The 25,264-nt window shown below is 54.1% G+C and overlaps 6 protein-coding genes across 6 annotated transcripts; 2 read left to right on the top strand and 4 right to left on the bottom strand.

Moving 5' to 3' along the window:
* Nucleotides 1–25: 25 nt before the first annotated feature.
* Nucleotides 26–1,028, bottom strand: E0L32_001303 (uncharacterized protein; the record flags this gene model as incomplete). Its single annotated transcript, XM_031135368.1, has 4 exons — nucleotides 26–364; nucleotides 429–572; nucleotides 632–869; nucleotides 925–1,028. 4 exons carry the CDS (start codon nucleotides 1,026–1,028, stop codon nucleotides 26–28), a joined length of 825 nt encoding a protein of 274 aa, XP_030991817.1.
* A 7,030-nt stretch (nucleotides 1,029–8,058) lies between these two features.
* On the top strand, nucleotides 8,059–9,285 carry E0L32_001302 (uncharacterized protein; the record flags this gene model as incomplete). Its single annotated transcript, XM_031135366.1, has 1 exon — nucleotides 8,059–9,285. The coding sequence occupies one exon, from the start codon at nucleotides 8,059–8,061 to the stop codon at nucleotides 9,283–9,285; it is 1,227 nt and encodes a 408-aa protein (XP_030991816.1).
* A 3,834-nt stretch (nucleotides 9,286–13,119) lies between these two features.
* Nucleotides 13,120–13,946, bottom strand: E0L32_001301 (uncharacterized protein; the record flags this gene model as incomplete). The annotated part of the gene is made up of 2 exons (XM_031135365.1): nucleotides 13,120–13,813; nucleotides 13,915–13,946. 2 exons carry the CDS (start codon nucleotides 13,944–13,946, stop codon nucleotides 13,120–13,122), a joined length of 726 nt encoding a protein of 241 aa, XP_030991815.1.
* Nucleotides 13,947–15,652: 1,706 nt separating this feature from the next.
* Nucleotides 15,653–16,880, bottom strand: E0L32_001300 (uncharacterized protein; the record flags this gene model as incomplete). Its single annotated transcript, XM_031135364.1, has 5 exons — nucleotides 15,653–15,739; nucleotides 15,803–15,849; nucleotides 15,918–16,287; nucleotides 16,344–16,433; nucleotides 16,566–16,880. 5 exons carry the CDS (start codon nucleotides 16,878–16,880, stop codon nucleotides 15,653–15,655), a joined length of 909 nt encoding a protein of 302 aa, XP_030991814.1.
* A 698-nt stretch (nucleotides 16,881–17,578) lies between these two features.
* E0L32_001299 (uncharacterized protein) lies at nucleotides 17,579–19,651 on the bottom strand (the record flags this gene model as incomplete). The annotated part of the gene is made up of 6 exons (XM_031135363.1): nucleotides 17,579–17,968; nucleotides 18,031–18,075; nucleotides 18,134–19,100; nucleotides 19,159–19,240; nucleotides 19,299–19,377; nucleotides 19,436–19,651. The coding sequence occupies 6 exons, from the start codon at nucleotides 19,649–19,651 to the stop codon at nucleotides 17,579–17,581; spliced, it is 1,779 nt and encodes a 592-aa protein (XP_030991813.1).
* Nucleotides 19,652–23,827: 4,176 nt separating this feature from the next.
* E0L32_001298 (uncharacterized protein) lies at nucleotides 23,828–25,240 on the top strand (the record flags this gene model as incomplete). Its single annotated transcript, XM_031135362.1, has 1 exon — nucleotides 23,828–25,240. One exon carries the CDS (start codon nucleotides 23,828–23,830, stop codon nucleotides 25,238–25,240), a length of 1,413 nt encoding a protein of 470 aa, XP_030991812.1.
* Nucleotides 25,241–25,264: the final 24 nt, after the last annotated feature.

Here is a 25,264-nt window from a genome sequence, read left to right as displayed (position 1 = left end):
GATGAGGGGCTCCATCAGCAAAATTCTATTTCTTTTCGTAGTTGGCAAAGTCAGAAGCTAACGGAACAGGATCGCCCTTCCAGCTCTCCGTTGACGCCTTGATAAATTGGGCACCGGCTTGCCGAATGTGAAGAAACCATTCCAGCTTGGTAGGATCTTCTACTGCTCCGTTCCCGAAAGGATACGGCGTAGGAATCTGTAAGCCCTTCTGAAAGCCGGGTCGCTGTGCCACCTTGTCGTGCCATGTCTTCACATGAGGGTATTCGTTGATATCCACGCCACACCATGTCGCAGATGTTGTGTACAGAAAGACTGCCATGTCGGCTATGGTTAAGCGATCTCCAGCGACGTAGGGATGAGTTGACTAAGCGAGAAACAATGTTAGGCTGCGTATCTCTCTCTCATGCTTGGGAGTGATGGTCTCTTACCAGCTGCTTGTCCAAGACTGAGTTGAGACGTCGGCCTTCGGCCGTGTATCGCCAGCTGCCGTACGGTACTGGCTCATATGTGTATCGGTTGAAGTGTGTGGCCTGACCCATCATGGGCCCGTGGCTGGCGACTTGCCAAGTGAGCTGTTAGAACCAAGGTCAGACAACTGACTCCCAAATGGGACACTTCCTTTGAGGCATACCCAAGATAGCTGGGTCCAGTACTCCGGAGTTCCGACAGGATACGAGAACTTATGCTCCTTGTCGAACTCGCTGGCCATATACAGCAGACAGGCAGCGCTCTCGAAGACTGTCTGGGTCGTGCCATCGTCGCGAACGTGTACGATGGCAGGGGCTTTTCCATTTGGGTTTATGGCCCGATACCATTCAGACTGAAGCTCGCCCTTGACCATGTCCAAGGATATGTAGTTGAAGGGGATACTGATAGGCGGTTAGACCACCAACGACTAGAGGATCAAACGCCGGAGGGTCATACCCGAGCTCTTCGGCAGCGATTGTCAGCTTGTATGGATTTACAGCTGCAGTTCCGTAAATGTTGAGGCCCGGTTTGGGGGCCTTCTCAGGGGGTGCAGTGGCCATGCTGTCGGCTAACAGTTGCAGACTGAGGGAGGATGATATAGGTGTCTCTGGTATAGGGAATAAGAGTAACTGGGCCTCAACTGAGGGCTGTGAATCAAAGGAAATGTTTCAATATCGATCGACTGTTTAGCAATGAGGTTTTTATATGATGGCTAGTGAGCCGTACCAAACCTTGACGAAGCAAGTCGATCCACCTAGTCTCGCTGTCCATAAGCAGCACTGACATTCATGCTTCAATTCCTGGCATTTCCACCTCTAGTGGTTAGCACCTAGTTTCGAGGAAGGAACAGGAAAGCTTAAAAGTGTGACCTGGCGAACACCACTGGATCTTTTTCCTACTGAGGAAAGTCTGAAGGAAAACCCAGGGAGATCTCTTCTCACCACCCAATCATGATAGACCGCTTCTGTGCCATTTACCTTTTGGGGATAACAGTCCAGTGGAGATACGAGGTCTCCGCTGAAGTCCTTAGCGCACCGGAAATCCTTGTCGTCCATGCTACTTTTAACGTCTGGGCTTACGGCTAGTCTGGAGGAATTAACCGCGCGCGCACCACGTACGGGGTTTCATGCTCGAACTTGGCGTTGAAGTAGAAATATTAAGATATTAGGCTTGCAACCTTGGGTGCTCTGTACTGGCTCTCCAGTTTATGGCCAGTGACGTGGAGAATTATATGGGAACTTGTTGTGGCATTAGCCTTTTGGAACAAGCGGTATGAGTGAGGTAGGATAGCCCCTAGAATACCAAAGCCGACGTTACACTGTGATCCTTTCCACTCCTAAGCTAGGGTCCACCGATACCTCATGAGATCCTTTCGGGCCATCGATTTGTCAGTCAGTGAGTTCCTTGTGACCGGAGGCGAACTAATCGACGCTGCCGCACTCAAAATTTCAACTGAGCTTGGATGCCTATTGCATCTCCTTGTTCGAGTAGATCACCAAACCTGCTCGATAGATCCTTCTCTGGATTATCTACCGAAGTGTGTACCATGGCTCACTGGTGTCTGGAGATAAAGGCCAAACATAGTCCTTGCCCGCGGGGCCATCAGGCCACTTGAAGCAGAGCCGAATTGACGGATCGTTGTGCAGGAACCCTCATTGACCGATGCATCTGGCAGAGCCGCCGGGGACAGGACAGGAACGGCTGGTGATACAAGTAGACAAGTACCATGTTGCTGGATTATGAGGATGCATGTACCCATGCTCATAGGCGGCGCCTGTTGTGCCATACTATTGGTCTTTTAAGGTCGCGGGTCTATCTCCGACCTATCAATTCGAGCAATAACATGAGTAAGTATACCCTACGATGCAAGCCAGCTTTCAATGGGGGGTCACCCAGCCGGTCTCATGAATCAAATGTAGTGCTCTCCTGGCGCTTGTACAAATTGACGCACGCCTTGGGAACTAGTCACCCAGGTACTCCCAGAGCCTTTGACTCAATTTGACTGCCAGAGAGTGGATGACGCACGGGGAGTCCCAGTGAAAGCGTCCACCCCGTATGTTGATATCCTGTCAAACCGCTGAGGGGTTTCACACCGAGATTCCTCACTCGCTTCTTTGCGTTGGGGACATGGGTATGGCATGCCCAGCCCGGCCACGTCCGCGAGACGCAGTGGTGGGGCTTGGCTGATAAAGTGGCAATCAGCTCGTGCATGTACATTGCGCGCCTTGCATTTAACGGCACCTCTTCCCAATGGACCCAGCCCGCCTCATGTTGCCTTTTGTAACGGTCTCTATGGCCCCGCCGCAGTTGTGAAACCTGAACCTGCTCATATCCGATGCGGGCTGACTAGCGAGCTGACCGTCGCTGACATGCCTTGCTTGCTGAGCCGATTCTGGCTGGTAGTATGTGTTGGGAACGCTCTGGTTCCTCGTGTTGGCTTTGTGGCGCTAGACGACACTTCTCCTTTCTCGTCAGACCATCCTTGATCTCGGCTGCTCTTCTCTCACTTCGCTCTGCATGCCTCGATTTGGGTTATCAATGTCTCGCACTAGCAGCACTCGATGCAGAAAAGACTGGTCCAGATAAGGATCTGTCCCTCCACCACCAGCTCGCATTCTTCAACGTGGCCTCGTGTGATAAGAAGTGCCCTTGCAGCGTTTGAGAAGTATGTTGTTGAAGGCACGGCCTTGAGGGTCGTCTTGGGGGTGTGGCCCGTGTGGGAGCTCAAGTGGGACGGCATCAGCACTGTCACAGATGACTATCAAATGCGCATTTTCAGCCCTCCTTCGTGTCTCGCACTCGTTCCGCCGGCCATCGTTTAGTCGATAAATATTCGTGGAAAAGATTGTGATGCGAACCGTATTCTCTTCTCGACCGGCGTTTGAAGACTCGCCTCCCGCCGTGGAGATGCTGCTTATTGTTCCTGTCTTCAGCCCTCTTGAGTGTATTCGTTGGCTCGGGCTGCGCGTCTCGGACTGATCCCATGGCTCTGGGAAGGGTGTGCAGCCATTTGGGAAAAGCCCCGATGGGGCGAGCGTGGTGCATGGAGGCTGACAGAAGAATAGAGTGGGAAATCATTCATCGTTATCGGAGACTGGACCATGACCGAGCACACAAGACAATACAGGAATTGTGCGAGTTCCAAAGCCAACTTGATCCTAGAATCGATGAAATTCATCTTCTGAGCAACCGTGGTATATCTGCTAATTAAGTAGAACGTTCAAAAGCAACGTCGAAGACTCCAAATACACACTCGCTTGGGGGGTTGGCTGGTTTAGAGCTTGTCCTGGCATCCATGCCTCTCGCTGCCCTATATGTTGGTACCCGTTATGAGCAGAAGAGCTGGGCAGTAGAGCTGAGGTCCAGAAGCCGATCTGACGTCCTCCGGCTCTGCAATCCTCCCATGGAATCAGCAATTGTCCTCGCGCCACGGCCAATCGAAGATCGATGATGAGATCCAATCAATTAACTCCATCAGATACTCCAGCATGTCAGAAATGGGAAGTCGTTTATGGTTGGTTGAAAAACCTGATAGCCTTTCATACGAAAGCACGCACATCTCACAAGAAACCGATACTTGGAAATAATGCAATACAGAGTCGTAAATTGCTGAGGTATCTGATTATGCCAGCGCAAAAACCATAGAGAGCATAGCACCGAACTAATGGCAGCATTTTACTTATTCGCTGTTGAAAATAACTTGAAGGTTGTTGATAAGATTTCATTTATTCAGCTCGCTGAGTGTCTTGACTAGAAATGAAGAATAGAAACGCTTAATCATGGTCCTACCACCTGGCAATGCATTATCAACCTGAATTGCCATGATTGGCTGTAAGTTTTCAACGTCTATGTGAATCTGACGGCCTCCGGCAGGATCTGAAGCTGTGTCACCACCTGTGCAACCCAAGAAACGTACGCCACACATCACACGTATACACGGCATTGTCAGACTTGCAGGAGGCGTTCGGCGGTGTCCGCCCGCGACGGATAGACGAATGGATGTCCATGTCAGACACCATGCTCCCAAGGGAGGCTGACAATCGGTCATTTCGGACTTCACTCAACCCGTTACTCCGTCTGGTGGTTGCAATCGCCGATTGGAGCACGGCTATCGCATTGCAAGGGCTGAAACAACGATCTAGGGCTAAGATTCAATTCTCAGCTGAATAATATCAATGCTCGCTCGAGATTGCAAGAGATGTGCTGGATCGTGCTTTTCAATGCCAGAAACGAGGGAATTTCTACTAATCAGACCACCGCACGGTTGGTAGGCTATGAATGAGACCAGCTTCACTCCCGGTCTCATTCGAAAGGAAAACTAAGGTATTCCATATCGAAGTAATCGAAAGTCGCTCATAATCACTCAGCGATCCCGGAGTTCGTTTCCCCCTTTGTTATCGTCACGCTTTTCCATGGCGAGGCTGCATAGCCTAGACTGTGATAAACGGATCGCAGCCTCCATCCGCGAGCTTATACTCTATCGGCGGATCTATGTGATATATATATCCCCCAATGAAGAAAGCTGACCAAACAAATTGATAATCTGACTTCCACCCCCCTTTCTTCGAACCAGGCTGGTCGATTGGTCTGCGCCAACTTGTGGGAGCCCCCACGGATATGCAGGTCCGTTCCGCAGCTTAGCACAGAACCCATTCATAGGATTGACCAAAGAGGGCACTGGAACTTCCATGGGTGGGTTGATAAATGATCGGAAATTGCCACAATAGGAATGTAGTATTTCTCTAGCATGCCAGGGACCGCTTTGCTATTATGTTACTACGAGCCTCTGTCCGATCAGCTGATGATAGGGTGAAATAACTACAATGTACATATACGGTCTTCTTTTCATGCGCTATATTTCAAAAGTTCCGCCATGAGATAAGCCTCGGTCAAGCTCGGTGAGCGAATACCCACGGACTTTGTCAGAAGCAGCGTTGATGATTAGAGCCGTGTGTTGATTAGATGCCACGGCGATTTCTTAAAATGATGGTGGTGAATGAAGTGTAGTCATTCTGGAAGTTTCTCCAAGGGTAGGGCCTTCGCCAGCTGGTGTGCAATTCGCAATCAATCGCACTCCGGGGACCGGCCAAGCCTTGTTGGAGACGATTCAGAGCCCGCCGTAAGCTTAGAAGGGCGTAAGACGCAGGAATCGCACCATTCGGATTTCTTCTGTGTCTTCAAGCCAAGATACGTTCAGGTCTCGACGCACCTGTGTCACAGCATCGCACTGTACGCCTCATAAGCGGGGTTGGCTCCCTGGGAAGAGCCCTCCTTCTTATTGCTCCTTCGTCTAGGAGTGATAAGCATTTAGCTGCATAAAAACACGATCTATGATAGGTGCTGAATGCTCCATATAAGCTGAGAAGCTGATAAAGTGTTGACCAGAGAGAAATACTGAACCGTGCCTCAGCCAAGCATATGAGCCAGGTCTCTGAGTCGAGACAATATGGCACATTCAGTTTTAAGATAGGCTCTTCAGCTTGTGGACTCAGTCTTCCCTCTTATCTTTTGCAAGCAAGGCTTGAGGGTTTTTTTTTCACAAATTCCAAACCAGTTGTGACAACTTCTGCAAATTCCTGGCTACAAATAACCTTCTCGTCGAAGTACAGCTGGGCAAGTGCTATCACTTTTACAGCTCGGACCAACCCGTTTATTGCTTCTGTCAGTTCATCCAAACTGAGACTGGACATGACAGAACCGGCAACTAGTGTTCATGGGCTGAAGAAGCCGGTCGGCCGGCAACGTTCAGCTTGTGATGCCTGTCATCATTCCAAAATCAAGTGCTCCGGAGGGAATCCTTGCTCGAGCTGTCAAAGCTCCCAAAATCGTTGCATTTACAGCCCCGGAAGTCGACTTGGCCGGCCAAAGGGAAGCAAAAACAAGAGAACACTCCTCCAGGAAAGCAAGCATAGGAGGGCTGAGGAGGAGAAGCGATGCGACTCCAACGAGGCTCCCGACCTTTTCGAAGATCAATCAGAGAGCCAATTCCATCCAATGACTCTCGATTTTAGCTTTGATACTGGATATGACATGGATTTCTCAGAGTTCTTCGGATCATCAGAGAGCCCTGATGGCATTATTAGCCCCAGCATACCTTCGTTTCTCGACTCAACAGGTGCCAATTATTTCCACTCCGTAGGCGTTGGGAATGACATGCACAATCTGTTCACCCAGGTAGAGTAGAGCTTCCTACCTTCTCCAACAGAGTCTGTTATTATGTCTTTTCGGGACTAACATTGCAACTGCTTACAGGCTTCGAGTCTACTCCCAGCTTCCAGCACAAGTTCACCATGCGTGGACGGCAGCGAGTTCACGGTCAGCAGTATTAACTCCTCCGTAGACGACCTTATCCTATCACCGAGCTTGAGAAATACTGTTACTGCCGAATCAAGTCTCAAGACAACCTCTTCATCCTCTGGTCGGGAGTTGGCTGAATGCACATGTCTGCAGCAACACGTTCAGCTAGTCTTCCAACTGGGAGACCTACAAGATCACCATTTGTCGAGCATCCCGACTGCTGACCGCATTCTTCATGGAATGCATATGGCCCTGCCTCCTTGGAAGAGATTGATGCATTGCTCTCGTTGCAAGGGCTGCGACAACCAGACCGAGGTGTTCTTGCTATTTGCCACCAGCATCCGAATCCTTTTGTCATCGCTGCAGAGGCTGAAGGTTTCGCCCAGCCCGGAAAATAGTGCCCTGCTACACTGCGAGCTTCCGGTGTCTGTGGGGAGCTTCGAACTGAGCGGCGAGATGAAGACTGAGGTGATCGAAGGCGCAATCCGGCGAGGCCTTCAACATATCACAAGGGCAGTCGTCTTTCTATGGGAGAGGGTCGGTCGGCCGCAGCCCCAAGTGCAAGCAGGCAGTTTCTGCAAGAGTTATCGCTCAGATAAACAGCCATCGGAGTCATTTGATTCCCGTACAGGAAGAGTTACCGCCAACAGCGGGGATATCGAAGGACTCCTTCATTCCTTGCAGTCCACGATGCAAGCAATGAGACACGGCCTGGCGACGCCTTCATGACGAATTTGCTGCCAGCCTCTTTTTTTCTTTTTGGAGAAGGGGTTTCGTTACGCGCAATTGCCCGATGAGCTGCATACGTCAGCTGTAGAGTCTCTCGGCTTTGATTGGCATAGAGTTAGAATAGATTTCCCTGAACAATAGAAGATGGATGATTGATGACCCGAGGAGGTTGAAGTCACGGAACTCGGCATTCTAAAATTTGTCATGCATATCGGCTTCATGAGCCATTCCGTAATGTTGGCATGAGTCACTCCGCGTTCGAAAAGTCGAATTACGCAGAGAATCGGGTGGTCGTGCCGGACATTTGAAGTGGGCGAGACACCCACCCGCATTACTCTGTAGGCCGACGCGGCGCAGTGTCGCACAATTGTAGAACCGGACAACCCTCGTTGGAGCAGTCTCAAGTGCCACTCTAGTGCCCGGATTCAGCCCTAACAGTCGTAATAGTGACACGCGAACAAACATGTGTGCGAGGTATAAGAACAACAGACGACGCATGAGCAGACTCGTCCTTATGATTCCTTCTCTTAACAATCTCGCTCCTCTTTACGCATCCCTCCCATGATGGCTGAATCAAACATCGACACTGCCTTTCAGGCGGCCCTCGACGCGGGCAAGATCAAGGGCGCCGTCATCTGTGCCACTGATCGCGAGGGGCGTTTCGTGTATAACAAGGTCATGGGCGAGCGCACTCTGCTGTCGGGCGAAAAGCGCCCTCAGCAGCTCGACGACGTGCTCTTTCTCGCCTCGGCCACCAAGCTCATGACTGCCGTCGCCGCAATGGCATGCGTCGACGACGGCCTGCTGTCCCTGACCGGAGACCTCTCCTCCGTGGTCCCCGAGCTTGCCGAGAAGCAGGTCCTCACAGGGTTCTCCGAGGACGGCGAGACGCCCATCCTCGAGCCGCAGGAGCGACCCGTCACGCTCGAGATGCTGCTCACGCACAGCGCCGGCACGACCTACCACTTCCTCGACCCCAAGATCGCGCGCTTCCGGGACAAGTTCTGCCCGCCGCGCGGCCCGGACGCCCGGATGCCGGTGGAACAGCTGTTCGACTACCCGCTCGCCTACCAGCCCGGGTCGGCGTGGATGTACGGCCAGGGCTGCGACTGGGCGGGCCGCGCCGTCGAGCGGGCGACGGGCAAGACGCTCGGCGGGTTCCTGCGCTCGCGCGTCTTCTCGCGGCTCGGCGTCGCCGACGCGGCGTTCTACCCCGTCGCGCGCGAGGACCTGCGCGCGCGCATGGTCGACCTGAACCCCGAGGACCCGGAGGCCGTCGGCCGGGCGGTCCTGGCGGGCATGGGGGACACCAACGCCTGCACGCGGGGCGACTTTGGCGGCCACGGCCTGTTCATGACGGCGCCCGACTACGTCACGGTGCTGCGGTCGCTGCTGGCCAACGACGGCAAGGTCCTGCGGCCGGAGACGGTCGACGCCATGTTCGAGGACCATCTCAGCCCGAGCGCCTCGGAGAGCTTCCGCGCCGTGCTCAAGGGCCCCGGGGGCGACTTTATCTGCGTCGGTACTTCGCCTGATAACAAGGCCGGGCATGGTTTGAGCGGTCTGCTGACGCTGGAGGACGTTGAGGGGTGGTATGGCACCCACACGCTGAGCTGGGGAGGAGGGTTGACTTTTGCCTGGTTTGTGGACCGGACGAACAACCTCTGCGGTGTTGGTGCTGTGATGGCCTCGATTCCGGTCGACGGAGAGCTCCCTGCTGAGCTCAAGCAGGTGTTCCGCCGTGATATCTATCGGAAGCGGGCCGCGTGGGAGAAGGATCAGGCAGCGTGAAGAGGGGGGACGAATGAGTGTTTTTCCTATTCATCACGAAACAACTCAACTCGGCCTATCTAACTATAACAATTCATCTAAATCAAACAAGACATGCTATTACGAGGGTGTCATCAGAACAATTATCATACGGTAACATGATGACTCCAACAGAGCTCGGTGACAGGCAGTGTCGAAGTGCTATAGACGCAGCAGGCTCACTGTGAACGCACATGTGGCTCGCCAATATCTGCAATGAGTCCAGCTACAGCAAATAACACTTGCAATCTCGATTCCCTTGGCAATAAAGTGAGATCCAGAATCTGTATGTCGCTAAGCGACGGTCCCAGCCGATCTCCCCCTAGGCCTCGGCATCACCACCAGGACAGCGTGGCGCAGGAACCACCAGGGCGCTGCAACATTCAAAGCTGGAGAGAGTCTTGGGGGAGGCGAATGAAGTTAAGGCCAGGATCACGAAGTATTCTCTCGGAAAGTCTGGGGAAGCCAAGCTGGGGTACATCAGCAAGCTACCTATCGTGCCTACCTGGCTGGGTACTCTACCAAGACAATGACGTTGAAGCGGGTCAACTTCAGTGGCTAGCCAGGGGCTGTACACTCTATAAAGTGGATTCTTTACTGAATGCAGTAGGTAGGGGTCTGCCCCAACCTGACCCGGAAGGCACAAGTGGCGTGGCTCTGTGCTGCCTGCCTGTTGACAATCCATCAGGGCTTGACTTGTAGCGCGGTGGGACACCCGATCATGTGGGCAGCAAATGAGGTCACTACCTAGCGGACGAAGCAGGCAAACTCCACGCATGGATGAACGTGCTTTTCAGGACAGGAATCATAGGCAGTGAACAATAGTTGCGAGATCGTGGTATGGAGGGTGAGGGTACGGGAAGTTCGCCATCAAGACGCGGGGTGGCTCGGCTGAGGGATGTCTTGGCGGGCTGTTTTGCGTTTTACGGCATATGCAGCATCACGTCACTGCCGCACAGGGCATCCATTGAGCATCAAAAGCGGCAGGACCCTTGATCGCCGGTGCCCTGGCACGCACGCCTGGTTCATCGTTTCTCTGTGGCGGGAGGGTTTCAGCTTCATCTGGACCCTGAATCAAGGAAGCGAGCCCTGGCTAATGCCAACAAAACCAGCTCAGAGCAGGGGGTTTCAAGACGATTTCCGAGGAGCGGCCGAATTGAAGTGGTCGCACTCGGTCTTAGCTAATCTGACAGCGCCTTGCAATCACGACACGAATAAGGTTCGGATCATTGGTGGCAGTGAGTCGCAGGCCTGTGGCCTCCTCATCGGAACAAGTCGGAACAGGAGGTCGAGGCGAAATAACAGAATCCCCCTGAGCCCCCCTACCCTGGCACACTTCTCGAGATCCACGGCTGCTGCAGCATGTCAGAGAAAAAAGACAAAGCGAGCCAAAAGAACCATCGAGCCGGATGTTCCGACCAATCCAGAACTTCAAAGCTGCTCATCCCACGTCTGGGAGATGACGAGGGCAAAGTGTGACCAATTCCCATTTCCTAAGCTCGAGCGCTGGGATTGGTCCACGGCCGTCTCTAATCAGCACCCACATCCTTGCGCCTAGGGACCTAGGCGATCCTTGTCTAGTGGCTGCTTCAAGGCATGAGCTGCACGCGCTACAGCTGCAACCTCCAAGGCGAAGCCGGCTGCTAGTGGGGATGACGCAGGGCCTGGCGCTGCTTTTGCTGTTCGCGAATGCGGGGAAGACATTCAAGAAACTCAAGATGGCCAAGGAAAGTCTCGAATCCAAGGACCCTTTGGATATGGTTTGGACCCTCGTATTGGCCGGATCTACCCAAGACTACGCGCTTGTGAAGATCTGGAGACGGTGCGTCGCTCCTTTGGCTTTGCAAATTAGCTTTCCTCCACCGGGTCTCCGTCTTCCCACTCTCAAAACACCAGCCTCTTGGGGTGATCCTGGGGTGGGATCTTCGGATTGTCTTGACTCACGATGGTAGGTAGGTACTCAGGTAGGTGCCAGCTCCGTGTGGCCAATCCAGCCGTTCCTTTGACACAACGCCTTCACACATCTTACACAGCTCACCCTTATCACACAGAAGCGCGCGCTCTCTGTTCTCTGCCTCTCCCCACTCTCACCTCTCGCGGAGCCCATTCAATGAACGAGCTCTCTGTCTGCTTGTCTTGCCTTGCCGTTGATCCTGATCCCCCGTCCTCATCCACCCCGTCCTCATCCACCCCCTCCCCCGTTTTAGTTCCAGGTTGTGGTACCCCGCGCCGCGTCCACAAAAGAACTGAGGCTGATCGGCCGTGGCACGACGATCGGAAGCTTCCTACTGCCCCGGACACACGTTGGTTTCGAGTGGTCCCATTGGTGGTATGACAGCGAAGCGTCCACACCCGAACGTCCCAAGGTTAATTCTGCCCTGCGAGTCTTTGGGCGTACCTACGGAGTTACTTCACCCACGTTTCCCATGTCCGTAGTCACTGCTCGCCACTATTGTATAAAACCATCCCAGGCATCCTCGTCTCTTCCACACTTCCAGTTCTTTCTCCCTTTGATTATTCTACTCTTCCTTCTATCTTGCTCTCGATACTCGACGAAAAAGCTCTTGAGCACTTCTCTTCTCTTCAAAATAGAACAACACTCCCATTTCAACAAATTCAAACCCTTGATCTCTTCGGCCGCCATGGACTCCAGCCCCGTCCGCTCCACCACGGCCACCTTTGACAACTACCCTGCCGAGTTCTCTCGCCGCCGCAGCAGCGCTGGCTCGTCCGGCAACAGCGGCTTCATGTCCTCCCCGAAGTCCTCCATCCCGGTGTACAGCTCGGGTGCCCACGCCGTCCACTGCCACCAGTGCGGAAGCATCTTCGTCATCAGCAACACCTGCTCCAACTGCAACCACCGCCAGTGCAAGGACTGCTACTAAACGAGCCGCCATCCGAGCCGTCCTTTGACAGGACGACGACCGACCAAATCGGCACTGGGATTTTTTTGTCCCAGGCACCCGTTTGTCACGAACACTTGTCATTCAAATATTATCACGGACTCTGTTTTTTACGTCATGTTTGGTATGCTCGCAGCGAAGCGCACGCCAGTCTGGGCTACGGATCTATCGGGAGTTTTGCGTCCATGAAGAGATTTACCTTGCTTTTTGCAAGCGAAAAGACGACTTTTTTTCCTTTATTTGACGAAAACTTAAAGAGAGAGATACCCTGAAAGAAAACCGGGAGGCCGGAAACGAAAGGCACGGGCGCGCGGGTGTTTTGATTTGTTTTGAGCGGGTTCTTGAGATCGACCCGGATTCGGCATTGGGTGTACCTTGGGGGCGCAGGAAAGAGGGGATCCGAGAGAAGAGGTATTCCGTCTTGGCGCCTTTGTTTGAGTCGGCCTGTTTTTGGTGCTTCGATACCCCGGATTGGAAGCGATTCAATACGTGGTTGGCTTCATTGCTTGCTTCTCAACTCCTGTACGCATAAATACCATTGTCATCACTACTGAAGATTGAATAAAATTGATAATTACAGACCCAGGACATCTTTTCCCTGCTGCGCAAAGTGTGAACGAGTAAGCCACCCTGGATACACGCACCCTACAAGACATGTGATCAACCGGCTCTGCAGACAGGGGCCGTCCGGAGCACTGCCCAGCGGTTTTTTGGCGGTCCAGCTGACTGCTCCAGGCACCCAAATCAATGCTGACCAACACCAAGCTGCTTACTTTTTCTTCCTCAGGCCACAGGCTCTCACTTGTACATGGGCTCATAGCAAGGCCGACACGACAGCGTCGGGCACGGGAGGTGCTTGACGACGGTGCACCCAGCGATCGTGACCGGCGGTACCAGGTCTATGTCGTCGTCGTCACCGTTCTTCGCCCCGTCCCTCCTCTTCCTGGCGCCACCGGCACCCGCCTCCGGCTCCGGCCCCGGCCCCGGGGGAGGCACGCACCCTTCCTCGCGCCCGCACAGGATGACCGTCGGGTCCGGCCGCGGCAGGGACACGGGCCAGGGAGACGGGTACGGCGGGAGCACGCAGCCCGCCTTGCGCGCGCAGACGATCATGGGGCAGAACCAGGCCTCCAGGCGGGTCGTGTAGCTCGTGCAGGACGGCGACGGCGACGACGACCTCGTGGGCACGGGCAGCGGCAGGTGCCGGCGCGTGCTGCTGGTGCTGGTCGTGGTCGTGGGCTGCGGGCCCGGGTCCGTGTTGCACCACAGCGGCGTGTACGCCGTGCGCGTGACGGTCTGCCGCTGCGGGAAGGGCACGGGCGTGGCGCAGTCGCAGCCGCGCGGCATGCAGGGCGGGGCGGGCAGGGTGTAGGTGCTCGTGCGCGGGCAGGACGGGTGCGGCGAGGGCACCGTGATGGTCGTCGTCGCGACGGGGGGAAGGCGCGGAATGTTGGCGGCGGCGGCGGCCCCTCCTCCGCGCCGCTGGACGGCGCAGGCGATGGCGCAGGCGGGGTTCCAGCGGCAGGGGGTCTGCGCCGGGCGGACGGTGGCCGTGTAGCAGGGCTGGCATTCGCCCGGGCCGATGGAGGGGACGAGGAGCTGGGCTGCTGTTGTGATGCTGGAGGTGGTGAAAGGGGAGGACGGGTGCGTGTTAGTGAGGTGCTGTGGGGGGGTAGAGGACGGGGAGCAGGGGGGTTGGAGCGTTTACCTGTTTGCCAGGAGGGCGAAACTGGCGAGCATGGTGGACTTTGGGCGATGCATCGTAGGCAGATGGTCTCTTTTGTGGTTTGCACTGGGGAGGTGTGAGCGAGTACGTGCGCCTCTGTGTTGCAGTGGCGGTGATCAAGGATTGCGTGATATGCGTATGGGACGACCTGTCGACGACCTCTTTATATCAGCTCTAATAACCCCCTCCCCCAGAATCCCCGGGTCAGGTCAATTCTTCTTCTTTTTTATTCTCCGCACAGCATGCCAACCCGGAATCTGGGCTGCGGATCAATCCCGCGTTCGATCCCTTCGCCTGGCCTTGTCTCTGTGCGGAGCGTTCAGCCTATATCACGGGTAATGTTTGTCCTCCCACACCTCGATGCGGAACATGTCTCCCTGCGGTGAACGGGACGTCTACCACTTCAACTAGAGTAGGAGCTGGCTGGAAGTCATTCCTATTAAGAACAATCCAGCTATCAAGCACCCTCGCTGTCTCTTCATGCCTGCCGGATGATGCTGGGGAGACGCTGGTCCCACATTCCGGTCCCCAGATGTCGCTCGTTTCCGGAGCTCTGTGAGCCACTCATCCACTTTCTCCGGAGAGCATCTGGCATTTTGTCTCTCCCTTGGATCTAAATTTGGAAACTTTGGAGCTTGTGGACGGAGTTCTCCTGGCGAAGCCTATGCTTGGTGGCAAAGGTGGCGAGGCCAGGTGACGAGAGTTCAAGCATATATTCCGCGCTGGAACATGAGATTCAGTATGCGGCATCTCCTTTTGCTTGGTGTGACAGTGGAAGCACTCCGAACCGGTAAAGCCGGCGTTTGTCAAACAGTCGAGGGTCCTTTTCAAAAGAGCGACTGAGGACGCTGAGCCTTTGTCTCCTTATTCCATCCAAGCTCTCATAAATATGCGGTCAACGATAGAAACCACATTGAAACGGGAGAGAGTCAGACGCAGCAAGTTCTATGAGTATGGGTTAATGATTGGACGTCGTTCAAGTTCTTGATGTCAATATCGGGCGAGAAAGCTTGCCTTTCCTCCACAGCTTATTCCCAAGTCTCTCCACCGCAGGAGTTGTCCAGAAGGGCTCTACGCCCTGTGCTGTTTCGCAAAGGCACTTCAAAGACGTGAAATCCCTTTCCGAGTGCCCTATAGGAATCCCGGCCACAGTCGTGAATCGGGATTCCGTGAATGCCTTCAATGATCGGCCACGGTAACGCTTCGCATCGGCGAGCTGCATGGGCTATCAACTCGGAAATCTTTGGCCTCAACTTTCGGTGAGTATATCATGGCTGTCCTTGTCTAATCTCATAACACAGACTGTAAGAAACTTTTGATTCCTGCACATGTCTGCTTCGATTGTCGCTGTCGTTGGGTTGTGGGCCGGTTTGAGATAGATGCCAGTGAAGTTTCTCACCAATTTGCTTTCAGAAGGGTCCATGAACGTAGTAGCCACAGGCGTAGCTGCACTTTAATCTACCGTTGCGTACCTGCTATCTTTGTCATGTGCTCATTGCTATTCGAAGTCTTCATGTTACTAGTACAAGATTAATGGCGCCGTAACATGGCGCGATGATGCTCTTGCAAGTCTCAGCTTGCTTGACTACCGTCGATACTTCCCAACACGACCGCCACCCAACTCTTCTAATCCGATGTCCGCCAAGCATACCATATCTCAGTACGGCAGTTACTCGTGTGGCTGGAGGTTGGGAAGTTATGGTCTGTCCACTCTCAGATTTCACGCAACACCGGCGGCTTGGCTGAGGGTACCACTTCCTCGACTGCTGAAAATGGACATGATACCAAATCCGACGTAGAACAGAGCCTGCCGGTTGCTTGATTTAGTAACTGGATAGCAAACATGTGCGAAGTTCAGAAGACAACTTACGACTGGGTATGCAACAAGACCCCGCGCACTCTTCATCCGCCCGATCACTAGACAAAAGAAGGATTAATAAGAGATCGCGGTACCGTCAGGAGCCATACCGATCCCTCTAACTTACCACAGAACATGGCGCTGGAGCTCAGTGTCGACCAGCAGATGGCGAGCGACGTGAGCATGTAGCCGATGACGCCGTCAAGAGGCATGACCACGCCCACCAAAGCCGTCAGGACCAGCGGCAGCAAACAATATCCTAATATACTCGCGCTTCGGGAGAATGTAAGGGTGCTGCTCAGGTGACCAGCTCTGTCGTCGGCGCCAGGGTAGCCGGTGTTGGAGTAGCCGGGTGACATGTGTGACGATGCGCCGGCGTCGGGGCCATCGGGGGTCATTAGACTCAATATCGTGTGTAGAGCAATCGAGCCCATAAGGGCGAGGCCATAGATGTATCCAAAGTGAAGTTTGCCGCTGAAGAGAAGGAAGGTGCCGAACTGCAACGCTGTCAGTCTTTGTCCTCCTCGAGAACCTATGAGGTCGTGCAACTCACAAGGCCAATGAAGACAATCGGCCCTCCCAGGTCGCTGTCGTCCATAAGATGCTGATCGATTCGTCCGAAGGGGTTCAACACGGCGAGAGTCTATGCAAAAGTAGTCAGCTACTGATTTCGTCCTTTGTCCAGGATGCCAGGAGCGAGCCTCGAAGCCCATGCGAGGACCCATCCCAGCGTCCCATCGTGCAGAAATATGACAGCAGGAGGAGGCCTGCCCACCTTTGCTTTGATCAAGTCAAACGAAAAGCCAAGCTCTGTGAGCAAGGGCGGTTCGTTCTCGTAGCCCTCGGTCGAAAACGCCGCCAGCCAGCCCGTCCTCAGGCCGCCTTGCTCCCCCATGCGCCCACTGACCCCCGAAGGACCGGCACCGCCGAAGCCGGGACTGCTCATAGATCCCGAGGGCACGCCGTAGCCATATCCGCCTTGTGATGATGTCGGCTGGCCGGGAACGCCGGGGGAGTACGACGACGGGTAGAATTGGAGGTTTTGGGCGGATGCGCCAAACTGGTTGGGCGGCGCGCCGTACTGTGCCATGGTGCGCTGTGTTGCTCGGCAAGTGGTCGCTCGCTGGAGTGTACTGGGAGTGAGAAGAAGCTCGCTCAGGGCAGCTAGCTATTGGGTTGTCGATCCGGAGTTGTCGCGTCGGTGGAAAAAAAGGGCTAGATGTCGAGGGCGAAAGCTGGCAGCTCGAGCTTGGATTTCGAGGCTTGAGCTTCCGTGCTAGGCAAGCGTGCGTGGCATGTGCTGAGGCCAGTGTGCACCAAAAAAGGGCGGGGTGGGTCGGATTTAGTGATTTTCCTTCCTTGGTGCCTCAACTGGTGTGGCTCGCTCTAGTCACGGCATCGCTGATCAACCCCTGGCTTCAAGCACGCTCACCACTCATCACAAGTCACCATCAATGTGGTCGGTTAGCAGTCGAAACAACCTTGGTGGTCATAAGTGTATTTTTTGAAATGAAAAGTTAGGGCATGTTCTGACACATGCAGCCGCTCTCGGGGACAGTGCAAGCTTGCTACGAACCAATACTACGTCATCCAACCATGAAGAACACAGAATTCAAATCAAATCATTAATAACCATCCAATCCACTCCAATAGAATACAAATATACAAGATTTGAAGAAGAATCCCCGGTGTTTCTTTACAGCTCCAAAAGCCACCTAGGTATATCACTCCTCCGGTACATCGCCGGCTACCAACATGTCCATCCATGTTTATGACCCTCCTGAGAAGCTAGTTCATCATCCTCAGCCCAGAGTCTGTCTTGGGGAACGGATCAAACTCGGGGAAATAGGCCCTCCAAGCATTGCAGTTCCGGTCAAAGTCGGCCTTGTCACCGGGTGCAATGTTCTGGCGCAGGTCGCCCACGTTCTCGAGGAAGTCGACAGCAAGACCGGCCGAGACGTGCCAGGCGATATGGCAGTGGAAGAGCCACGCGCCGGGATTGTCCGTGCGGAAGGCGAGGACTACCCAGCCCTGAGCGGGCAGCATGGTTACGTCTCGACGAGCCGGATTGTTGCCGTTGAGGGTACGGGTGTCGGCGGCAGCGTTGAACGGGCCGATGGCACCTACAGCTGACCGTCCAAGAACGACAAAGTCGTGGCCGTGGAGATGGAGAGGGTGCTGTTGATAGGGTCAGTATGCCTTTACTTCGCTAACAACCGCTCGGCTCGGCTGCCACTTACCGCAATATTGAACCCAACCTCGTTCTCGATGAGCCAATAGGCCCACTACATCATCCTCATGTTAGTCTTCGTTATTACTATAGTCTTGGCCGTGGAGTCCTACCCGGTCCTTTCCATTCACACTGATGATGTTCTCGCTCTGAGGGTAGCTAGTATTGCCCTCCATGACATACTCCAGCACCGGCCTGTTCCAGTCCACATTGATGGCCGAGGAGTTGATCTTCCACACGAAAGTAGGCGCCAAGTCAAGGCTGACGTTCAAAGTGTTGTCAATGGTGGGCTGGAAGTCGGATGTAGACACAGTGCGAGTCACGACAGGAACAAGGTCAAGTTTGTCAACACATGGCTCGGGGACGACCGCGGTGCCAGGGTTCGTAGGATCGGTCTTTGGTGCTCCCTGGTACCGGAAGACGGCCGCCGGATGGGGATTGACAGACGCACCGCAGGCGCCTGACGCCTCAAATGTGACATTAAACCAGTAGTTGCCCACGACCTTGCTTGCGTCGATGGTGACATCGAAGCGTTGCCCAATAGCGACGAAGAGCTTGTTGACAGTGACAGACTGGACGGGGACAAAGTCCGAGGCGATGACGGTCATGTCGTGGTCCACCAAGGAGACGGTGAAGCTAGCGTCGGCAGAGGTATTGATGATGCGGAGCCGATGGCGCTTCCCCGGCGTCAGAGTCACTTCTGCGTAGCGACCCTGTCCAGTCGAAGGATGCTTGTTCGTGCCGTTAAACAGGATATTGTCAGCGGGCGGTGGTGCGTTCCTAGATGTGATCGCTAACAGCTCGTCTGCCGATGCGTAGTAGTAGTCTGTGATGGGAAAGACGCCGAGATCGACCTCGTAAGGCAGAGAGGCCGGCCCGTTGATGAGGATAGTACCCACAATGCCGTTGTCATACTGGGCGCTGAAGTGGGAATGATACCACGATGTACCGTACTGGGTGGCCCTGAAACGGTACACCTTTGAGCCGCCCTTGGGCGGGATGGGACACTCGGTGAGGCCATTCGCGCCGTCCTGGATGTTGCTGTTGAGCTGGCGCACACCGTGCCAATGGATTGAGGTCCTAAGATCGAGTCCGGTCAGTTCCACCTGCGTCAATGTACGATGTACTGTCCACTCACCCATTGGTCTCTAGGTTGTTGATGACAGTGACTTGGATGGTGTCTCCCCAATCAGCCACAATAGTTGGGCCGGGGTATTGCCCTAATAGAGTTCAGGTCAGTCTCCATGCTCTCAACTTTTTCTGGGAAGCGAGCTTTACCATTGACCAGCATGAACTTGTTCTTCACCACACCATCTGGTCCAACCCAATTGTTGACTTCTGTGAGGACAAAGGTATACTACACTCGTTGTAAGCCAGACGCCGAGAAGACTTCGACCACGGGAGCTGTGACATACAGATACTACTGTACCAGTTGGAGTGTTACCGGGTACCTCATAGTCAGTGTCAAGACTGAACCCGTCACACCACGTGCGCCGGTTGCTCGCTGTGTTGCAGTTCCGTCCCGCACGCTTCACCAATTCCACATCCACGGGAGCTGGAGGAGCGGCATGCACGGAGCGGAACAGCATCATCCCCAAAAGAGGAACTAGAAGGCGAGAGCAGGACCACATCTTGAAGATCATCAGATGGTCAAAGGGAGATAGAATGCGGTGCCAGGATCGTTGCTTAACGAATACAGAATCTTCCTGTTCTCCGGGAACTGTTACTTCTTTATATACTTCAAGAAGTCAGATACAGCAGCTGCCTCAACTCCATTCCGAACTCGACTTCGCCGATGTAGCTTCGACAAGAGCGACTCTGAAGTCTGGACTCCACCGCTCCATGCTCCAGAATGCCTCATCTCACCTCGAACGGACCGAGCGGACGGCTGAGCACACCCTCACGGGTGATGAAAGGGGCGATGCCGGTTCTGGGAGGGAAGCAAGTCAAACTATTGAAAAGAGAAATCATGAAATTAAGGACTTTCATCCAGGGGTTGGGTGAACCGCGGTCGAAGACGTTGTCATAGCTTATAGTGGAGAACATGCAGAACACTGCAACGTGATGGCGGCGAAACCAGGCCATTGGTGTACTTCTCGCTTGTTGTGAGCAGCTCGACATATGTGAAAGGGGATTTGTCGTGATAGCGCCACGAAAGGCGCGATTCGACAGCGAACCGAGGAGCCGACAACTCGTGTAGGAGAAACACCTATCACAGGCACCCGATACACGTCTCGGTGGCCTCCGAGTCCTTCTCTCAGCTCTGACAAAGACAATAAAGAACATCCGTGCCAGGAGCCACTGCTACTTGACGCGGCTCACCGATAGATGATGCAGCCAAGGGCAAGGACATGGTTCTCGGTCTGAGGGCGATAACATGACCTGGGCCGCACGCCGAGAAACTAATGCGGGCATACCCGACACAGAACAGAACAGCTGGTGCAAAGGTCAATGTAACCTTAGCCACGAGATGCACATGCAACCGCGAGTGACACATGCGAGTGTATGGGGACATCTAGAAGACGATACGGGCTCAGTGATGGAGGCTGTTCACAGTATACGGGATGACAAGACGTCAGCGCGCACGCATGCATCAGCAAGGGATCCACGGGAGAATAATGGCCGGCCGCGGGTCTTAACCGGGAGATAGGCGAGTGCCCTGTACATATGAATTGTAATATCGGGCATATTGCGCAGGGAGGCTCTGCAACTCGTGCAACTCTCGTACCGGGTATTCGCCTGAGTTCGTTCAGCCTTCGGATCCCAAGGATGACCTGCGTGGCTGATGGGAACTGGTGGTCAGAATCAGCACTCGCTGATTGGTATAAGTGCTTGGAGCGCTTCACGGTCTGATAGAAGCACGGACAGCCACATCTTACCGCGTCTAGCGAAAGCTGGTTGAGAATGTCTGACCCCTGGAGACCACGACTCGCAAAATGGCGTGTGCGATATTCGTCGCGCGCCTTAGGCTATGCCGCATCCTCGAGACTATTGAACTTAGAAGGCAGGCCAGACAGTGACCATGAAGTGGTGCTTTCTCCATATGCCGGTCTATCACGCAAGCACTAGGCCTTAAGCGGAGATCATGGGGAGTTGAACGGGTGCTGCAGCCGACCTGGAGTCAAAGCAATCTGGAGACTCGCTGCCGTCCAAATAGCGTGCTAGCAGGGGCCGGAAAGTCCGGATGACTCTGTGCTCGCTCAGCTGAAAACCCGTAGTTTCCAACTTGGCGAATCAAGTCGCACGGTTCAAGCAAGGACGTGAGATTTGTGGATGGGGAAGGATTATTGGAAGGACGTTGATTGGCAGAGTCAAGAAACCAATATTCTGCAAATTCCATGCAGGAACATTGCTTGCGCACGCAGCGGCCGTGAGCCGGTAGGGAGCATCCCGCTCGCCAAGGGTTCTTCACACCTCGTGCCGCGCCTGCACGGTGTGCGGGACCGGGGTTGCAGCGGCAAGCCGTCTGAAGGTACTTGAAATAGAAACGCAACCCGCTTCCTTGTCACCTGAGCCTTTACCAAATACCACTTGCCCCCTTCAGAAATGGTGTCTCAATATGACCTGATGTTGCCATCAAGGAGATTAGGATGTCGGCTGTGACTGTTGGGATGATGGTTAACAAACAGCAGCCAGGATATATTCCTCGACTCAGCAAGCGCTCTCAAAAAATGAACAGTTTCCTAAGTATCGAGTAGTATATGTGCCGTTCTAAAATAAATTCATGTCTAGCTGTCATGCTTCATTGGAGTTGCTAAGTATTATGCTTGCGGACAACTCGTGCCGAGATTCTACTTGCCGATCTCCAAGATAGAGCACGAGCTCGCGGCTTCGGCACCAGCCGTCAAAGAACTTGTCTATCATTGCCTGTTGTGTCAAATGCATGCAACATTGATCACGCCAAAGCCATGAGGAGATCGACAGGGGCCTTCCCCATTGGTTCGTGGCCATCTCCATACTCCATGCTGGGGAAACCCAGGATCGGATGTACATAGGAGAAGGTTCCGAGTAGCATTGTCAATCCATCCTTGCAACCTAGCGGTCTGTTCCCCGTGGTCTACTCTCTGCAATTTCTACATACGTATCTCTAGGCGGAAAGGTGTGGGTGCTTTATGAACTGACATCAAACGACACTATCTAGTCCTGTTTGCTGCTGCAATCAAGAACTCAGGGTTCAATGCTCAAGTTCCAAGACTTGACAGTAATGCTAGGTCCTATGCTTATTATAACTTCCAGCTGTAATCTTTGCACTAATTTGATCACTTATCATCTTTTTATTTATCAAAAGAGTTGACCAAAGGACGTGATGCTTCCTCCGGCTGGTCCTTAGGGGGAAAGTGGCCTCACTCGGGAAGAATATGCGAGTCTGGACCGGGTATTGCAAAGTGTAACTTGTGGGCCCAATAAAGTGCCTGCCACCCATCATCTCTGCCCCTTTTTGAGCTTTACTGAACCGCCAAAGCTACTGAAGTCTATTTGGAGTCTCTAGATAATTATTTGGATGGCAATGATGGATTTGGTACTGAAGCTGGCTCGCTTGGCCGATTGGCCTAGAAATAGGAGTGACATGTGTTCCAACTACCACCACGATTTGTTCGCAGCTTTTTTGAGAGACTAGATGGAACCTGTCTACCGTCGCAGTTCCAGCATCTTTTCGAGCAAAGGCACCTGAGATGTATCGGTGTTTGGATCGTGTTGATGCTCGGGTACTCCAAAGCCGAGCAAGTGGTATAAATACTCTTTACATGCATATCTCCTCGACTACCTGAGATATGAGTTACGCCGGATCAATGAAGAAGAGCCTGGATGACTTCCTCAACTTGTACTTCAAATACATTGACAACTCAAGAGACATCTTCTTGGTCCTCGTTCCGGCTTTGAAAGAGGCCTTGCCGACTTGCTCCGACACCGTCAGTCAGATGGAGAATAGCGGGTTCTCATTAGAGTCCAGCCCCAAAATACAGACATATTTGCTTGCTTGACATATCAATGTAGAGGCCGTTCTATTATGATGTCTTTTACAAGCCGGACTGTTCATTTTTCAACCCGACTTGCTAACTTCCGTAGCCCTGTGCCACTCCTCGGCCTGAGACTATAATCGGTAGCGACTTGTTCCCATGAGATTGCAACAAGGAAATAAGTCAACATCATAATTAGTTACACTATAACATAATTATCTTGCCTTTGCGCCGCGCAGATTTCATTGGCCTGTGGGAACGAAGTACTACAAGATTGAATCTGGTGCATGGTACCTGGGAGGCCTGCAGAACTTTGGAAATCCTACGGCTTTCTCCCACGTGTGAATACATCTTTGGAACTCAACATCTTCGGCTTCACGATATTTTGTGCTGGAAAGAAAGGCTGGTGATCATCTCAAACCGAGGCACAAAGGGGCACAATGGAGATTTGGTGGTGGCACAGCCACCGCCTCCTTCTCGCCCACTCTAGCCCACAACGGTTGTCAAACGTTCAGCTCGACGTCTTGGCGGCCATTAGCCGCGCAGGCCTAGCACCGTTTGATCTTAGGCTTCAAGCTATCACTCGCTCTGCCTCACTCTGGTGATTCAGGCACCATCCTGTCTGAAAAGCATGCCGAGGAACCCAACAAAAAGAGACGGCGGTCTGCCTCGCAGGGCTGACGGCCAGGTTTCACAGTTCGATAATTGAAACACGATATGTAATCCTGTACGATATAATGCTCTGTCGGAATCCATCATGAGACACCAGAGACAGAAACTTGCATTATCGTCATCAGTGATACACACGCCATATTAAACAGCTCGCACAGAGAAAACACCTCACCCGCTATGAACGGCACAGATCAGCAACCAGAAGATGTACCCGACGTGGCGCCCATATACGAGCCCCAAGTCAACTACGGCACGATGGAGTCCTCCACCGACGACGTGCCGACCTACACCGAGACAGATGAGGCCAGCCTCGAGGCGCGCATCGAGCGCGCCAAGGCCCACGAGCTCGCACCCCTCGAGCTTCCCCTCACAGAGGGCCTCCCCAGCCCACTGGGCAACATGGGCGACGACCCGTCGCCCGAGCTGAGGACCGCCTTCTTCGAGCGGTACCACCTAGCAATCGACATCATCAACGCCTTCTACGAGGCCATCCGCCTCAGGCGCGACGACCAGGTCGAGTCCATGGTCCGCTCGGGCCTCGTGTCCCCGGACGTCCGCGGCACCCAGGGCGACCGCCCCCTGCTGGCCGCCGTCCGCGCCGGCAACCCGGCCATGATCCTGACGCTGGCGCGCCTGGGCGCCGACCCGGCGCTCATGGGCCGCGACTCCTACCTCGAACCCCTGCGCGCGCCGCTGCACCTCGCCGCGCAGCGGGGCAGCCTCGCCGCCGTGCGCGTGCTGATAGAGGACCTGGGCGCCGACGACGCGCTCGTCGCGCCCGACGGCGAGATCGCGCTGCGGCTCGCGGCGCGGGGCGGGCACCGGGAGGTCGTCGACTACCTCCCCTCGCGGCGGACGGGCGGGTGGCGGCGGTGGAAGGCGGCGCACGAGCGCGAGATGCGGGTCGTGGGCGACGCGGCCATGGGCATCGTACTCTTCTGTAAGTTCTTCGCGTGGAGCGTGCCCAAGTTCGTCGTGTACACGGCGCCCAGGCACATGTGGAAGGAGCGCAAGAGGTTCGGCCGCTGGTGCAAGAGGCAGGTGGTCGAGTTCCCGCGGCGGGCCAAGAGGGCGGCGAGCGCCGTGGCCAGGGGCATCAAGGAGATACCGGCCCTGATCAAGGAGATCCCGAACATGGTGAAGAAGGCCTTCAAGGCGGTGTCCAAGGGGGCCAAGGTCGTCATCGACTGGATCGTCGAGGGAGTCACCAAGGTTGCGAATGCCGTTGCTTACGTCTTTAATCGTGCAGTGTCGTTCATCCACACGGTGGTCATGGCGTTGATCAACTTCTTCAAGAGGATCACGCTCAAGGACGTATGGGACGGGCTGGTCATTGTGTTCAAGTCTTTGTTTGTGGACGTGCCAAAAGCGATCTGGACATTCATTCTCAAGTTTGGAAGAACGTCGCTCAAGGTTCTCGAGGCGCTGTTTGGGATCATTGGCACCATCATATGGTACCTTGGTTATGGCATCTTCTGGCTTGTCAAGTTCATCCCGACACGGATTTGGAAGATTTTGTCGGCCTTGGTGAGGTTGATAGGAGAGGGATTCCATGAGTTGCTAGTCTGGTATGATCCCAAGAGGGTTTGAACCTTGAGGGACGGAAGGATTTAC

The sequence above is a fragment of the Thyridium curvatum genome (assembly GCF_004353045.1).
Source record: "Thyridium curvatum strain D216 chromosome Unknown NODE_5_length_802575_cov_81.998223, whole genome shotgun sequence".
In the NCBI taxonomy this organism is placed as follows: domain Eukaryota; kingdom Fungi; phylum Ascomycota; class Sordariomycetes; order Thyridiales; family Thyridiaceae; genus Thyridium; species Thyridium curvatum.
The sequence above is the reverse complement of the archived record's forward strand: the minus strand, read 5'-3'. Positions and strand labels throughout refer to the sequence as shown.